General features: G+C 43.9%; 1 protein-coding gene across 1 annotated transcript in view; it reads right to left on the bottom strand.

Annotated features, from left to right (window-relative positions):
• PKD1L1 (polycystin 1 like 1, transient receptor potential channel interacting) overlaps nt 1-17,787 on the bottom strand; it is a gene marked incomplete at its 5' end in the record, with an annotated part of 209,426 nt that overhangs the window by 127,298 nt on the left and 64,341 nt on the right. The window contains 5 exon segments of the mRNA XM_089669435.1: nt 240-434; nt 5,074-5,130; nt 6,787-6,982; nt 9,133-9,253; nt 13,382-13,502. Of these exon segments, the coding sequence (XP_089525561.1) occupies nt 240-434; nt 5,074-5,130; nt 6,787-6,982; nt 9,133-9,253; nt 13,382-13,502 (690 nt within the window).

Raw genomic sequence — 17,787 nt, forward strand, 5'->3', positions numbered from 1 at the left:
TTTTAAGAGCATCATAACAGATTACTTTGTTTTTAGAATTTAGTCCCATTTAACTTCTTTGTAACTATGACTTTACAGTCTATCCAACAATCATCTAATCTTGAGGGAACAAAATAAAAAAATCTAGAGAAAATGCAAAATATACCACATACAAAAATCCTGTTTAAATCTTAATTTGTTAAATAAAAAAAGATAAGGAATTGTGAATATGATATTCATTTTAACATTATTGACCTTACCAGCATCAAATCACTAATAGTATCCATCCCATCTATGAATATATTTTTCATGCCTGGCCATTTGGATGACACCTCCATGACAGTGGATAACAAAATAATTAAGCTCTTAGCGAATGTTCCCTTTAATGGGATTTCTCTTTCTTTAAGAAATGTTTTGACAAAATTAAAGACAAGCATCACACTTTCAGGCATTACCTAGGTAAAAGGAAGAAAACAAAATTCAATGTTTGATCAAATTAATACATTATTTACATAAGACTGTTGCATTTTATATAAATATATGTCTGTTTTATGATTTTTTTTCTCAAACTTACATGAAAGGATCTGTTTGTTCTTTTGTCTTAGAAACAGAAATCAGGTTACTTTTGAATGTTTGATTATACTTCTCAAACAAATGCCTTGATAACAATTACACAAGATATCTTCTACAACAATGAGAACTTAGATAACATTGTTGTATGTTGGGCTATTCTATTGTTCTTCATTTAACCACTTGCCCTCTGAAGATTTACCCCCCTTCATGACCAGGAAATTTTTTGAGATATGGCACTGCGTTACTTTAACTGACAATTATGTGGTCATACAAAGCTGTACATAAATTAAATTTATGTAATTATTTTCCACAAATATAGCTTTCTTTTGGTATTTGATCACCTCTGCATATTTTCTTTTTTTGCACTATAAACAAAAAAAAACGGCAATTTTGGAAAAAAAATCCCAATATTTTTGACTTTTTACTATAAAACATATCCAATTAAAAAAAATAAAATTCTTCAAATATTTAGGCCAAAATGTATTTTGCTGCATGTCTTTGGTAAAACAATCCCAATAAGTGTACAGTAAATGGTTTACATGAACGTTATAGAGTCTTCAAATGATGGTTTATATACTGTAATTTTTATTTATTTATATAGTAATGTCAGCAATCAGTGACTTATAGCGGGACTGCTTCGGGCATTCTGACACTAACTGACACTGGGTGGGAACTGACTAACTGCCATTGACATCTCCAGTGACACTAATACAGTGATCAGTGCTAATAAATAGCACTAACACTGTACTGATGGCACTAGGCAGGAAGGGGTTAACATATGGGGTAATCAAAGGGTTACAAATGGCAATCAAGGGGTTAATATGTATCTAACTATTGTGTGGGTGCAAATGTGCTGCTTTTATTCACGTGTGGTGTGTCTTTCCTCTTTCCCTGGAACAAAAAGTTTCCTGGAAGAGAAGAACCAGCTAGATACTGTGCCTATATTTACAAATACAGGTACAGCCCTGCTTCTCCATTTTTATCAAGAGATCAGCAGAGTCCAAGCCACAAATCATAGGCCGGGACCTGCTGACAAACATGTCTTGAAGCCAATGAGGGTGGGAGTCAGCGGGGGGTGCGTGTGTGCATGCATGCTCCAAACCTGGAAAAACACAGCAGGGTACATCACTGTTCCTGTAGCTGCTGCCCGTCTGCAGTACATTGTGGGTGGGCCAGGGCCGAGGATAAGGGGGATACTACCAGTCCTCATGTACGGGGCCCAGGACAGCAAGGGGGGCCCAGACAGCTAGGTGAATCAGATGTGGGCAGGGAGGGTGATTGGCATGGTTGGGGGGGAGGGGCAATTACTGGAACCGATCCCCTGTATGGCTCTCTGCAGCAGCTGAAATCTGGCTCCTCTCCATCCCGCTGGCTTTCAGCTGCTGCAGAGAGAGCCATACAGGGGATCAATTCCAGTAATTGCCCCACCTCCACTACACCCATCACCCTCCCTCTGCACTATACGTCCCCCCCCCTGCTGCCCAGGCTCCCCGTGTACCCGCACCCCCACAGTGCTGCCAGCTTCCCTCCTCTCCTTCCCACTGACAGCTGCAAGTACATAATAGGATTCTTCAGGATGGAGAGTGGGGGAAGGGTCCATTAAATATGTCACATTTACCGTCCTTCCTTTCCTGGATGAACACAATGAGTGATCGGTACCAATCACTCACTGTGTTCATTCATAACTGAAGCATAGCAGACTGTATTTTTTTTTGGGGGGGGGGAGGATGTCAGATTGTTTGCATGGGGCCCCGTGGTTTCTAATAGCAGCCCTGGGGCAGGCAGATGGGAGGTGGTTAATTATATAAGTGATATCAACAAGTCAGGTTAATCAATGGGTAACAATAGCTTGACCTTCTGAGTGTATGACCTATGGCATGTATAATACAACATTTTCATCTAGAGATCAAATTGGAGAATGTTTCTCCCTACTGAACTACAGTATTACGAAAGGAGACACGCCCATGTGGGATGGTAAAACCTTCCAAATATAAAGGCCAACAACAGAAACTGAAGGAGGACTCTAAGATGACTTAACATCAAGGGAGATCAATGACAGAAGACATTTTTGCCCGATCTCCTGCAACTGCTGTAGAGTAAGCCTAGGTCCTCGCTGCCTACGGAGATCGTGAACCCGCTCTAACCTGAGTTAAGTAACCTTTCAGCAAGTTTCCATTGTATACAGACTTGCTTTTTTGCTAGGAAGTAGGTAGCATTTTGCATGTTGTATGTATATATGCCAGTCTTGTATTGTGTTTACTACAATTGTAATAGTTTCTTCGTATGGCATTTTCATTTAGTAAAAACACATTAATACACTACAGAGGTCTAAGTTTCCTTGACTCATACTGCAAAGTAACCTTAATTAGACACGAAGAAAAACAAAGACTGGCAAAACTAATAGCAATTCCCAATAATTGTGTTTTGTACATTTTTTAAAGTTAACGTGAACCTGTGCCGACATCATGCACACTGAAGTATTTATGAAATAGTTTGCTGTAAAACCTTTTTACTGCTTGCTAAGACCATGTAAATAGCTTAACGTCTATAGTCTGGGCACAGATGTCCTTTTTAATGTAGAAATTCATTTAGGAGACCACCCTAACCTCTCTTGACCTCTCCTTTTTCCAGTTATAGGATTATTTGAACTCTTCTAGCAGTGCCCACAAAGCTGGAAATGCAGTGCATGGCCCTAGGCCAATTAGCTATGATTTAGATCTCACTGAAGATTTTTTGTGATTAGGGTTCTATGAATCCTATAAACATTGGTTGGAATAGACCATTGGAGCTGCAGAAAGCAGGTACAATACAGATGGACTTCAGACAACCTCTTTAGGAACCCTTATAGGTCTATTTGTTATGCTTTGATGTATATTAAATTATACCAGTGCTCTTAGGCCTTAGGTGGCATCTAGCTTGTATTGCTGTAGATCTTATTTTACCTTATGCAACACTGATCACCAAAATTAATGGATGACTTGCAGTGATAGCCAGGGCTGAGACAAAGGGTGGGCAGGAGAGGCAGCCGCCCCAGGTGCATGCATGTTCCAGATCAGTTCCTGGCAACCAGCTACTCACAGTTTCATGTCTGACAGTTAATACTTTCCTACTGTGCTCCAAATAATTTATTTTTTTTGCCTTATAGCTGCTAGGAAGCAAGTGATTGGCTGTGCAGTGCACTCTCTTTGTACCAAACATGGGCAGCTAAAGCCAGGGGGCAAAGAATGGGGGCAGGGGGGCGATACACCTAATCTGCAACATGCATTAGCAGTATGGCTGGGGGTGGGGGCAATTTCGAATACTTGCCCTGGGCGCTGGATGAACCTGTCCCGGTACTGGTACTCATGACTTTACCATTAAGATCAACAGCACAACCATTGGTCCTTCCCCTCATGCCAGGGTGCTAGACGTAATCCTAGACTCTGACCTCTCCTTTGGGCCCCACATCCACTCACTGGCTAAATCCTGCCGCCTCAACCTCCGGAACATTTCCAAAATCCGCCCCTTCCTGACCAATGACACCACAAAACAACTTATCCACACCTTGGTTATATCCCGCCTTGATTACTGCAATTCCCTCCTCACTGGTCTACCATTACACAGGCTATCCCCCTTCAGTCTATTATGAATGCTGCTGCTAGACTCATACACCTTACCAACCGATCAGCGACTGCTGCCCCTCTCTGCCAATCCTTTCATTGGCTTCCACTTTTACGTATAAAATTCAAAATACTAACCACAGCTTACAAAGCCATCCACAACACTGCCCCTAGCTACATCACCAACCTCTTCCACAGATACTGCTCAAATCGCCCACTCCGCTCCTCCCATGATATCCTCCTCTCTAGCCCCCTCATCACCTCCTCCCACGCTCACCTCCAGAACTTCTCCAGAGCCTCTCCCATCCTCTGGAACTCCCTACCACAGCATGTCCGGTCAGCCCCCACCCTGTCTGCCTTTAGGCGATCTTTGAAAACTCACTTCTTCAGGGAAGCCTACCCCACCTCCACCTAAAAACTGTACTTGAATCACCTCCGCCAGATCATCCTCCGCAGTTATCACCTTTTGTATCACCTCCCCCTTCCTTTAGATTGTAAGCTCCACGAGCAGGGCCCTCATATTCCTTCTGTACTGAAATGTATTGTAATTGTACTGTCTCCCTTATATTGTAAAGCACTGGGCAAACTGTTGGCGCTATATAAATCCTGTATAATAATAATAATAATACTGGTCATAGCAGTTTTTGTAAACTAACCATGGCTTAATACATTTAAGCTCAACTCCAGGTCAAACGTTTTAAGATATATAATGATTAGCCTGACTTTCCTTTTGTTTTAACTGGTCACATCAAAAAAAGAATATGACTTGTTTGCATACCTGTTCCTATTCTTCTGGATGACTGTCTGCACTCAGAACTCCAGAAAACCAATTTGTGTAAATTATTAAACATATAAAAGTGAAAGAATTACTACATTAATACTTTTTGATTATTCTTAGGTTTTTATTTTTAACATACCATACCTGGTTAGTGGAGTTAAACAGATCTTTTAGCATTAACACAATATCAGTAAGCTCGTCCTGTAATGAAACATGAAAACATAAGTACAGCTGACTCATAGGTCATTTTAAAAATGATTGATAATTTTAATTGTGCATTATTGGTTAATAAAGCATCCAGCACATAGAATTTTTTTTTAACAAATAGCATGTCATGATTTCAAAATTTTGTTTTATATCACTTTATTCCAGTTAATTTGCAGGCTCTCCATAAATATAAATTCTCAGCACAGAGGCAGAGGGAAGTGGGGAGAAGTGGCCATTTTCTGCTGGTACCATTTATCTCAGGAGAATTTGGAAATAGTGATTGGAATAGGCTTTATAACCTGTAAATCAATGGGGCTTAGCAGGGGCGGACTGACAACTCATGGGGCCTCTGGGCAATAGGGGATCATGAGGCCCCTGTGTCCTTGCCCAAACTCAAAAAAGCCTATGAAAAAGGTACCAGGGGCATCTCATGGGGCCCCCTAAGGACCCCAGGCCCTCGGGCAGTGCCCAAGTTTCCAAATGGTCAGTCCGCCCCTGGGGCTTAGTAAAATTGGGCTCTAGAGAGGGTTTAGACCAGTCCTATCTTCTACAAACAAAATCCCATCCCACTTCATGGAGGAGAAGTGATATTCTGGAGGAAATGTGGAGTTGTGTCCATAGGATATCACACTTTCTAAAATGCTTAATATTTATCGTCAAGGAAATAACATGTGCAAAGTAACATTCCACACTGAACCTGCCAACATGGTTTGCCAACGGTTCATAGATCAGTTGAAAATTTGTGAAAACTCAATAATAAATTGTACTGAGCATGTGCAAACAGCCAGGATTGAATTTTCCAGCTTTTAGGTACAGTGATTGATGGCAAGCTTCATACTCCCCTCCCTCCAGAGTCCAGTCCACCCATGGCATCACATGGGATCTGAGAGTGTATGTCAGCTGTTCTTTCCCAGGATAAAGCAGTCTTACCAATATCTCCTCTCTCAAACAAGCATCAAAGTGCCTTGCTGCTCTCAATATTTTAGTGTAAGGAACTACAGGCAGCTTGTGAATGTCTAAAGGCAAAATGTAATTTTTATCTTGGACAGAGTGGAGAGGGAATAGAACACCTATCAGGTTTTTATTTTTGTCTGTGTACCTGTTCACCCTCTATTTGTCTTTACAGTTATCATCAAAAGTGATAGTAAAAGAAAATCAAATGTTGGGGTGTCTCCAGAACAGTAATAGAGGGAAATCTTCCCATGGGGACACTAGTTCTGGTGACCCTGGTAACAATCAGGGATTCCATCACTTTGGAGGGCTTTTCTTTTCACTTCTTGTTTTGGCTATGGAACAATAAGCAAATGTAAATCTCCCCAATGTGACACAGATGGCAAAGAAAACCTGACAAGGGGTTAAAGCCCTCCACTACCTCAAAATGAACAAAAGTTATTCCTTTAGTTAAGTTTACTTTAAGTTTTAAGGCTCTCTTGTTACCCATCTGGTGCAGGGGCACAGGGGTTATCTGACATAAAACAGATTTCCACATCCTCAGTATACCTGCATGAATTCTTTTTTTTTTAAATCCTGGTAATGAATATTCATTAAATCAAAATGATAGTTCTTCCAAACAGTTAAACAGTCCTGGCACTTTTCTAGAACATTCTCTATTTCTACAAACAAACTTTAAGATATTAAGGTTTCGGTTACCTGATTATTGAATGCTAAGCTCTGAACAATGGAAATCAATTTATTTCTGATTTGTAACTGCTGTTCGAAAGTTGCATTGTTGTCCTCAGTATATAATCGATTGAGGATTGTGGTTAATAAGACAACGTAGTTTCGAATCTCAATGTGATTTCCCATTAACACAAACATGGAAAGATTTCTCAAGCCTTCTTGAAACCTAGGTAAAAGATAAATAAAATATTCAGATGTATTGCCAAAAATGAAGGTTAAGTTGTTAAACTGGAAAATTAAGTCTGGCTAGATCACTTCTTGCTAGCCCTTTTTTCAGGTATAGTTATGTAAAACATTAAAAATAAGTGTCTATACTGTTTTAAATTCAGTAATACACAGTCTGCCCTTGATTTGCAAATGCTCAGTTGCTCTCTATTGTTGTGGCACTGTGCTGAAAATGTAGAGATAGATCTGCTGACAGCCTAAAGATTTATTGCTGCTTAGGAGCTCTAGGCTTCAGCCTCCAGCAAGAAGAAGCAGGAACAATGTTGGAGGCAATTTACAGAACTCAGAACAGTAATTTTGGTAGCATAAGTATTAATGTGGAATGTACAGTATGTTCCTTGCTAAACAACATTACCTTTTATCAAGTTGTTATGGCTAAAGTTCAGCTTTAAGTATTCCCCAAATTTTATATGTAATGGAAGATTTTCACTTTCTAAGATATGATTCTTTGTCCTCAGACTGGTTTGTGGCTATAAGACTTTTGCCTGTGGCTCAGTAATCAGGGCATATCATCTAAGGACCGGGACCTCTGAATATTTGGGCTTTGTATAACACAAGCAGACTCGTACTCCATATAACCACACCCTACAACTGAGGCACTGGGGCTAAGGGCACAATGGGATGCATGGCAAGCTGAAAATGTTGTCTCTTTAGTGCATTCAAGGATGTCTCAAATTTTTTACTTTTGTGAAAAGCAAAGTTGGATTCGTTAGTCTGTGGTACATCTAAGTTCCTCTGTAGGCAACCATTGTACCACCTTCTAAGTCTCATTTCCTAAATCCTCTCCTCCCATCACAATACTTCTATTAACTTGCAGGTTGCTGGTTCTACAGAGTGTGAGTGAATGGATAGGATGGAAATGGAATATTAAAAATGACCTCAGTGAGTGGATCAAAATGCAAAGTATTGTAGCAGTCTATGAGAGTCTTTTTTAGGCTTTGTTATCTATGCTGCTACTGAAAAACTCAATGAAATTTGAAAAGTATTCACTTCCTTCATAATATTTTTTCTTATTATTATTATTATACAGTATTTATATAGCGCTAAAAGGTTTGCTCAGCGCTGTACATTAGCGAGGGGGACAGAACATGAGACAATACAGTAACAATACAATACACGAGGGGTTCGATGGCCCTGCTCTTTCGAGCTTACAATCTAGGAGGGAGGGGATAGTGGTACAGGAGGAAGTGGCTGTGGGGGATGGAGTGGTAGGAGGAGATCGGCTGTTAGGTGAGGGCGGGGTAGGCTTCCCTGAAGAGAAGGGTTTTCAGGGTGCGCCTAAAGGTGAGGAGGGTAGGTGACAGTCTGATGGATTAGGGTAGTGAGTTCCAGAGGATGGGGGAAGTCCTGGAGAAGTCCTGCAGTCGGGCGTGGGAGGTGGAGACCAGGGAGCTAGAAAGTAGGAGGTCTTGTGAGGAGCAAAGATTACGGGTATTGTGGTATTTGTGTATCAGGTCGGTGAGGTAGTTTGGGGCAGCATTATGAATGGCTTTGTACATCAGTGTTAGTAGTTTGAATTTAATGCGTTGGGCAATCGGGAGCCAGTGGAGGTAATGACAGAGGGGGGTGGCAGATGCGGAGCGGTTGGTAAGGTGGATGAGTCTGGCCGCTGAGTTCAGGATAGACTGAAGCGGGGATAGTCTGTGATGAGGTAGGCCGGTGAGAAGGGAGTTGCAGTAGTCCAGACGTGAGAGAATAAGGGAGTGAATGAGTTGTTTAGTAATGTCTGGGATTAGGAACGAACATATTTTGGAGATGTTGCAGAGGTGGAGCCTGCATGAGTTTGCTAACGATTGGACATGGGGTTGGAAGGACAGGTTTGAGTCTAGAGTGACACCTAGGACTTTGGCTTGTGGGGTGGGACTGATGGTGGCGTTGTTGGTTGTGATGGAGAGGGTGGGGGGGAGGGGGGCATGGACTGGGGGGGAAATCAGGAGCTCGGTTTTGGAAAGGTTCAATTTGAGGAAGTTTTACTAGTAGTAATAAATACTTATAACACTGGTGTAATATTCTGTATACAATTTAATCTGACTAAAAATCATTAATGACATGCAAAACTTAAACAAATAATGTAAAAACATAAAGACTTACAGTTCAATCTCCGGTAAAGCATTAGATATATTTCTGGAGATGACTGGATGTACAGTCACATTCAGTGGACATGGCTGAGTTTGTGAACCAAATGCATTTGTTATTTGAGTAAAAACCGTGACTGTAAAGATAAAACATGTATTATTTTATTATCTATTATCTCATAGACGTATTTTCTAGTTTATCCTTAGGGCCTGCTTAAATAAGTGCATTTGAATACATTTGAAAACTACATATCATAACTATGTACTGGACCTGCAGCCGCTCTGTGGAACAGAAGTAGGAATGCACCATCTGTGATTCTCAACTGACCCAGCTAAACAAAAGACTATTTTTCAGGAAACCTCCAATCAGGACCAGGGGCGGACTGACCATTTGGAAACTCGGACACTACTCGAGGGCCCGGGGTCAGTAGGGGGCCCCATGAGATTCCCCTGGTACCTTTTTCATAGGCTTTTTTTAGTTTGGGCAAAGACACAGGGGCCCCATGATCCCCTATTGCCCGGGGGGCCTCATGAGTTGTCAGTCCGACCCTGATCAGGACTAGCATGCTGCAACCAATCAGATCTTATTGAGTGACTAGGAGGCACTACAACCGCTCTTGACATCCTTGATCTGTACTTTGGGGAGCTGCAGCAGGACAGGTCAGCAGGTTAGCCCTCCATCTCAGGAATGCGAGCAGAGATTGGCTGAATTACAGCTTTCATAAGAATGTAGGGAGTCCAGATGATCATAGTTGAGTGGAGCATCAGCTTTAACCCTTGCCAGGCTGAGCAATATTTTGTGTAATGTCTCAGCACCTAGATGTCTCAGATTTCCAGGATAAAGTACAAGCGAAAGAAGGGCAATGTGTACAGGGAGGAGGGTAATATGACCAGGAGGGGCGGTGTCTACAACAAATTCCAGCATCCCATGAATCCAGGCTGGAGTCCCGGAGCCCAGTTCCGGAACATGTTCTGGCACTGTCAAGGTCCTACCTTTTCCCTGAGGTTATGTTACTCCATGTGCTGGCGTCCATCTTGGATTCTGCTGTGCATGATGGGAGTCCTTTTTATGCCTTCAGGTCTCTGAGGTCCACCCCCCAGAGGGGCGTGGCTGATGACATATAAGCCTGTGGCCCGCACATGCTCTTTGCACTTGTGTCTTGTGTCTTTGTGTTACTATTACTGTGTTCTGACTCTCGTGACTCTCCTGGTATTCTGATTCCGCTTGTGACTTGACTATTCTTTGTATTCTCCTTTGATCTGACCCTCTGTTGCTGAACCCGGCTTGTGACCTGTGATTCTCGTCTGCTGTCCTGTACTGTTTTGTCCTATTGTTGTTGACCCCGGCTTGTCTGACTACTCTTTTGTTTCTTCCACCAGCTACACGCTATTGGCGGCGGCCATTACCGCAGCTGAGGTGTCTCGGGGGCCGCGACCTGGTTCCTGGCTGCGTCAAGTCCATCCCCACCATCAGGGGCCCTGGTGAAGGGCAGCCTGGGACTTAGACTCCGCGCCCTGAGGGACTCCGGTCTGTGGGTGGTGGTTGTCGTCAGCCAGTGCTTTACATTGTTAGGCCTGCCTGTCCGTTCCTCGGCTCCTGCCCTGACATTACACAAGTGCCTTATGTAGCGGCATGTTCGATCTGTGCCCAGAATAAGTCTCCACGGCATCTCCCTTTGGGTCTTCTGCAACCCATTCCCAATGGGGAGCGTCCTTGGTCACATCTAGGGATGGACTTTATTGTAGACCTCCCGGGGTCTCGGGGTCATACGGTCATCCTCATGATCGTCGATCGGTTTTCCAAGATGTGCCATTGCATTCCACTCAGGAAATTACCCACAGCACAAGAACTGGCCACGGTCTTTTCCAGGGAGATTTTTCGCCTGCATGGGTTGCCTAAGGTGATTGTCTCGGACCGCGGGAGTCAGTTCGTGTCCAGATTCTGGCGCGCCTTCTGCTCCCAGTTGGGTATTAGTCTCTCCTTTTCCTCAGCCTACCACCCGCAGTCCAATGGGGCTGCGGAGCGTTCCAATCAGGCCTTAGAACAATTCCTTCGATGTTATATTTCAGACCATCAGGATGATTGGGCCGATCTCCTGCCTTGGGCAGAGTTTGCCAGGAACTCGGCGGTCAACTCCTCCTCCGGGATGTCCCCCTTCATGGCCAACTATGGGTTCCAACCCGCAGTATTACCTGAGAGGTTCTCACCACAGGACATTCCGGCTGTGGAGAACCATCTTGCTGCCCTGCGTTCTTCATGGGGGCAGATCCAGAGGGCCTTGAGGGACTCAGCTCAGCGCCAAAAGTTCCAGGCTGATCGCAGACGGTTGCCCGCTCCTTCATACCAGGTCGGCGATCGGGTGTGGTTGTCTACTCGCAACCTCAATCTTCGGGTGCCCACACCCAAACTAGCTCCCCGTTTTGTTGGTCCTTTCCGCATTCTCCGCAAAGTGAATCCGGTGGCCTATGCCCTTGCCCTTCCGTCTGGGATGCGGATCTCCAATATCTTTCATGTTTCCCTGTTGAAACCTCTGATCTGCAATCGCTTCACTACCTCTCTGCCTCGGCCCCGTCCTGTCCGGGTTGACGGTCATGAGGAGTATGAGGTGAGCCGGATCCTGGACTCTCGATTGGTGCGCGGTCGATTACAGTTCCTGGTTCATTGGCGCGGTTATGGTCCTGAGGAGCGTTCCTGGGTTCCTTCCGCGGATGTCCATGCTCCTGCCCTCCTCCGCGCTTTTCATACCCGCTTTCCTCAGAAACCTTTTGTTGAGCCGCGGAGGGGGAGGGGCCCTTGAGGAGGAGGTAATGTCAAGGTCCTACCTTTTCCCTGAGGTTATGTTACTCCATGTGCTGGCGTCCATCTTGGATTCTGCTGTGCATGATGGGAGTCCTTTTTATGCCTTCAGGTCTCTGAGGTCCACCCCCCAGAGGGGCGTGGCTGATGACATATAAGCCTGTGGCCCGCACATGCTCTTTGCACTTGTGTCTTGTGTCTTTGTGTTACTATTACTCTGTTCTGACTCTCGTGACTCTCCTGGTATTCTGATTCGGCTTGTGACTTGACTATTCTTTGTATTCTCCTTTGATCTGACCCTCTGTTGCTGAACCCGGCTTGTGACCTGTGATTCTCGTCTGCTGTCCTGTACTGTTTTGTCCTATTGTTGTTGACCCCGGCTTGTCTGACTACTCTTTTGTTTCTTCCACCAGCTACACGCCATTGGCGGCGGCCATTACCGCAGCTGAGGTGTCTCGGGGGCCGCGACCTGGTTCCTGGCTGCGTCAAGTCCATCCCCACCATCAGGGCCCTGGTGAAGGGCTGCCTGGGACTTAGACTCCGCGCCCTGAGGGACTCCGGTCTGTGGGTGGTGGTTGTCGTCAGCCAGTGCATTACATTGTTAGGCCTGCCTGTCCGTTCCTCGGCTCCTGCCCTGACAGGCACTTGGCTCCACTAATTTGCCTGGCAAGGGAGAGCTAATGAAGGCACCCAGAACACCTACCCTGTCCCAAGGATTTTACTGAAGTTTGTCATTAAGGCAGGCCCAGACAAAGTGTTAGCTCTCTGTCTATTTTCACACAAAATCATCTGTAATGGGAGCATTTTTTCTATGTGATTGTGTTGAGTTTTATATGTGTCTGTTAGACTCTTGCCTGTGGCAATCAAAGCATATTTTATGGGCACAAGGAAGCCAAGGTTTTGTTTACGCTTGCCATTTAAGCACCTCCCACTCTGATCAGTTTGGTCACACCCACTTTTTACCATTCCCTCTGAAGTATCCCTCATTCTCAAGTTCTAAAGTTGGGAAGTATAAAATATACGAGTGCGAAGCAGATAAGCTCATTCATGATCTCATGAGATCCCAGGCTCTCACCTGACATCTGTGCAGCTGTTTGCTGTGTTTGACATTCTCTTCTCCATCAGAGAAGTACCATCCTAATGAACATGCTCACCCCAGAGATGTTTAAATGCAGTGAAAAGCCACAATGTGTTCAGGCCAGGGGCGGACTGACAACTCATGGGGCCCCCGGGCAATAGGGGATCGTGGGGCCCCTGTGTCCTTGCCCAAACTCAAAAAAGCCTATGGAAAAGGTACCAGGGCATCACATGGGGCCCCCTACTGACCCCGGGCCCTCGGGCAGTGCCCGAGTTTCCAAATGGTCAGTCCGCCCCTGGTTCAGGCATGCTAACACTTACCCTAAAAATCGTATATCTAAATCTATTAGCATCTTATCTCTTCATATTCTTTAATCAAAACACAACTTACCTTGATATCCACTGTCTGCATCCCCCGATGGCAAATTAAAGTAGTATTGAATATCTCTTCCTTTATACAACACTTTCCTTGATAAATTCCCCACTTGGTAGCTGAACTCATAGGAAAGGTCCTGAAACCATAAATATATTTACGTATACAATATGTATATGAAATACCATTTTGATGTATTAAAGCAGAACTCCAGCCAAAAATAACAAAATAAAAATCAAGGAGAAGGGCCCTCCTAACCCTCTTGTATTGAACTGTATTGTTGCTGTATTGTCTCCCGTTATATTGTAAAGCGCTGAGCAAACTGTTGGCGCTATATAAATCCTGTATAATCATAATAATAATAGCCCATCAAAAGAGAAAATAACAAACCAGCTTTTTCTGCAACACCCACCTCCACTCCAAAGATTGTTGGTACTTTTTTCGGTGAGCTGATCTGCTTAGTCTGATGGCCAGCATTGTTCAACCCACTTTCCCTGAGCCCGTTCTGGACCTGCCCTTGCCTGTGGCTGGAGAGTGAAAGGAAAAGCAGTACAGCGATGAGCCCATCTCTCTGTCTGCATTCTCTTCCTATCGGCATGCTTCATGTCACAAACTAATTGGCTCCTTGTACTGCTTATTTCTATTAAACTCAGTCCAGCCTTTCTGTACAGGAAGAGCAAGAGGCTGATGCCAGGTCAAGTTCAGATACTTACAGTACTTGCATTTGGAAATATATTTAATGATGTAATAATAAATACTGAGATACTTTACTTTGTGTCCTATATCACAACTGTAATGTCAGACTATTCTTTTTTTTTTTTTTTTTTTTTATAGGTTGAAATATTTATTATTATTTATTATTTCAGGTACTTGTATAGCGCCGTCAATTTACGCAGCGCTTTACATATATATATATATATCTTGTATATTCATATCAGTCCCTAACCCTCAAGGGGCGTACAATCTAAGGTCCCTAACTCACATTCATACATACACATACTAGGGCGAATTTAGACAGGAGCCAATTAACCTACCAGCATGTCTTTGGAGTGTGGGAGGAAACCGGAGTACTCGGAGGAAACCCACACAGGCACAGGGAGAACATGAAAACTCCAGGCAGATAATGCTGTTGTTGGGATTTGAACCAACAACCCTAGTACTGCCAGGTGGAAGTGCTAACCATTCAGCCACTGTGCAAAATTTTTTATGTCTAGTTTGATAAAGAAACAATTACACTTCGTTACCTTTGACCATATTAGCTGAGGGTCTAATAGGGCTGTTTCTCTTGAGAAGCGAGGGATAAATATGACAAAGTCATACACTTAATTAAGAAGATTCCATTTTCATTCAAAAGCAGCTATTTACATACAAACAGGGGCGGACTGACCGTTGGAAACTCGGGCACTTCCCGAGGGCCCGGGGTCAGTAGGGGGCCCCATGAGATGCCCCTGGTACCTTTTTCATAGACATTTTTGAGTTTGGGCAAGGACACAGGGGCCTCATGATCCCCTATTGCCCGGGGGCCCCATGAGTTGTCAGTCCGCCCCTGCTTACAAAGGACAGGATTTGTGGAGCAGAGACAGGGCTTGCATTCACAAGGTTGCATAACAACCTTAACCACTTCATTACCGGAAACGTTTACCCCCTTCCTGTCCAGGCCAATTTTCTGCCTTCAGTGCTGTCCCACTTTGAATGACAATTGCACGGCCATGCAACACTGTACCCATATGAAATCTTTATCTTTTTTCACACAAATAGAGCTTTCTTTCGATGGTATTTTAATCACCATTGGGTTTTTTATATTTTGCTAAATAAAAAAAAAAGATCAAAAATGTAAAAAAAAAAAAAAAGCATGTTTTTCTTTGTTTCTGTTATAACATTTTACAAATATATTATCTTTCTTCATAAATGCAGGCCAAAATGTATACTGCTACATTTCTTTGGTGAAAATAACCCAAATCAGTGTATATTATTTAGTCTGTAGGAAAGTTATAGATATATATATCGAATGATCTCATTTCTTGAGACCCAAAATTGCCAGGATAGTGCAAATGACCCTTTTTTGGAAAGTAGACAGTCCAGGGTGTTTAGTAAGAGGCATTGCAAGCTTTTTGCATTTGTAATTTATTTTTTAGTCACAATTTTTTGGAAAATGCAGAAATTAAAAAAACATTTTTCACAATTTTTTATATATTGTCACCAGCAGGGACATATCTGCCGCGAGGCAAACAAGGCATCTGCCTTGGGCGCCATTTTTCAGGGGGCGGCATCGCCCCCATGCAGAAGGGACCAGTGCCGTTGGGTGCTTGTGTGTGCTAGGGCGGGGGAGGGGGGGTGTTCGTGTGTTCGGGCGGGCTCGGGTGGTGAGGACGGGTGAGGAGACAGGGCAAACCTGTCAGCCATGGGGCCACCTGGATAGGAGAGGGGGCCGGGCAGCACAAAGAGGACCGGTCATTTTTCGGTTCCTCTCTGTGCCACCCAGCCACCTCTTCTATCCATCTCCTGCATGCGGTTAGCTCCTGTATGCTCCCCCGCGGCCCCCTTAGCCCCCCCTCCCTTCCTCTTCTCCAGTGCTGTGGAGGATCTGTCAGCATATGCAGTTCCCAATGCTGACAGTCCCCCCCCCCCCCCCGACACAGACAGGAGAGGAGAGATAAAGCTGCCCCTCCTCCTCCCGCCCTCTCCTCCTGTGTCTGCCCCGTATCCTGTATCCTGTCTACAGTCTCTGACCATCTCCTGTAGCATGTCAGCAGACTCTGATCATCTCCTGAATCCCGTCTACAGTCTCTGACCGTCTCTTGTATCCTGTCCGCAGTCTCTGACCGTCTCTTGTATCCTGTCCGCAGTCTCTGACCGTCTCCTTTATCCCATCCGCAGTCTCTGACTGTCTCCTGTACTATATCCACAGTCTTTGACCGTCTCGTGTACTATGTCCTAAGTCTCTGACCATCTCCTGTCCGCATACAGTCTCTGATCTTCTCCTGTATCCGGTCCGCAGTCTTTGACCATCCCCTGTATCCTGTCCACAGTCTCTGATCATCTCCTGTAGTATGTCAGCCGACTCTGATCATCTCCTATATCCTGTCTGCAGTCTCTGACCTTCTCCTGTATCCTGTCCTCAGTCTCTGACCTTCTCCTGTATCCTGTCTGCAGTATACTGACCTTTTCCTGTATCCTGTCCTCAGTCTCTGACCTTCTCCTGTATCCTGTCTGCAGTATACTGACCATCTCCTGTATGCTCTCTGCCGTCTCTGAACGTCTCCTGTATCATGTCCACAGTCTCTGACCATCTCCTATAGTATGTCAGCAGACTCTGATCATCTCCTGTATCCTGTCCACAATCTCTGACCATCTCCTGTATCCTGTCCGCAGTTTCTGACCGTCTCCTGTATCCTGTCCGCAGTCTCTGACAAACTCCTGGAGGTGGAGCTCTAATAGGAAGAGGTGGAGCCTAAAGCAGAAGGGGCAGAGTTTACAGATGAAGAGGTGGATCCTAAACAGGAAGAGGTAGGACAAATTTAGATTGGGGGGGGCGCAATTTTAGTCTTGCCTAGGGCAGCACAAAACCAAAATACACCACTGGCCACCAGTGCCGAACAGTGTCATCATATAACTGGTGTGGCGGTGATCAGGGAAACTGACTTGTGACAGTATGTAAATATTTTTTTTTCAATTACATTTTTTTCCTTTTATACATTTTTTTTTTACATACAGTGACCAGAGCAGTAGAGTGTTGCCATAATAACACTACTACTTTAGGGAGGTGATCAGTATTTTTTCTTTTTTTTTTTACAAACAATCAGTTCAATGGCTAGCTCTGGGACACAGTCAAATGATAAGTATCATTATTAGTGATCTCTATTGCTGACAGACAATGGACAATAGAGATCACTAATAATAAATTTACAGTTGATGTTGTATGTTATCAGTTGATCTGTGTCTACTTTTAAACAGTTTTTTTATATATTTACCGCCTTTCCCTCTTTTTTCTTTGCTTTTAATACTGTTATAATGTGCAATAGCAAAGTGTGTGCAGACGATGCAACATGACATCCTCCCAGGGTTACAAGGCTCCCGCCCAGCCATCAATTTACAAGAAGCCGGGTGAGAAGGGGATAAAGACACCCTGTATCCAGACCATTAATTTCAATAAAAGAATATAGAGATTATATGTGTCTTATTTACCTGTAAAAGTTAAAGCAGAAGTGAATAAAAAAAGTATTTATGGAAAAGAAAAACATTGCAATAAACAAAATACTTGTTTTTTCTGTGTTTTCACCTGCAATTTTTTAAGTTGGCGACAGGGTCCCTTTAAACAAGGAGGTTGATCACCATGAAAAAGAAGATATTTCCCGATAACCATTTTGGTGCTGTACAAAGTAATATTATATGGGAAAAGGAGTTGATTACAGTTTAGAATAAAC

Source organism: Staurois parvus, unplaced genomic scaffold (assembly GCF_062004578.1).
Source record: "Staurois parvus isolate SC_StPar_1 unplaced genomic scaffold, SC_StPar_1.0 ptg000077l, whole genome shotgun sequence".
Classification (NCBI taxonomy): Eukaryota; Metazoa; Chordata; class Amphibia; order Anura; family Ranidae; genus Staurois; species Staurois parvus.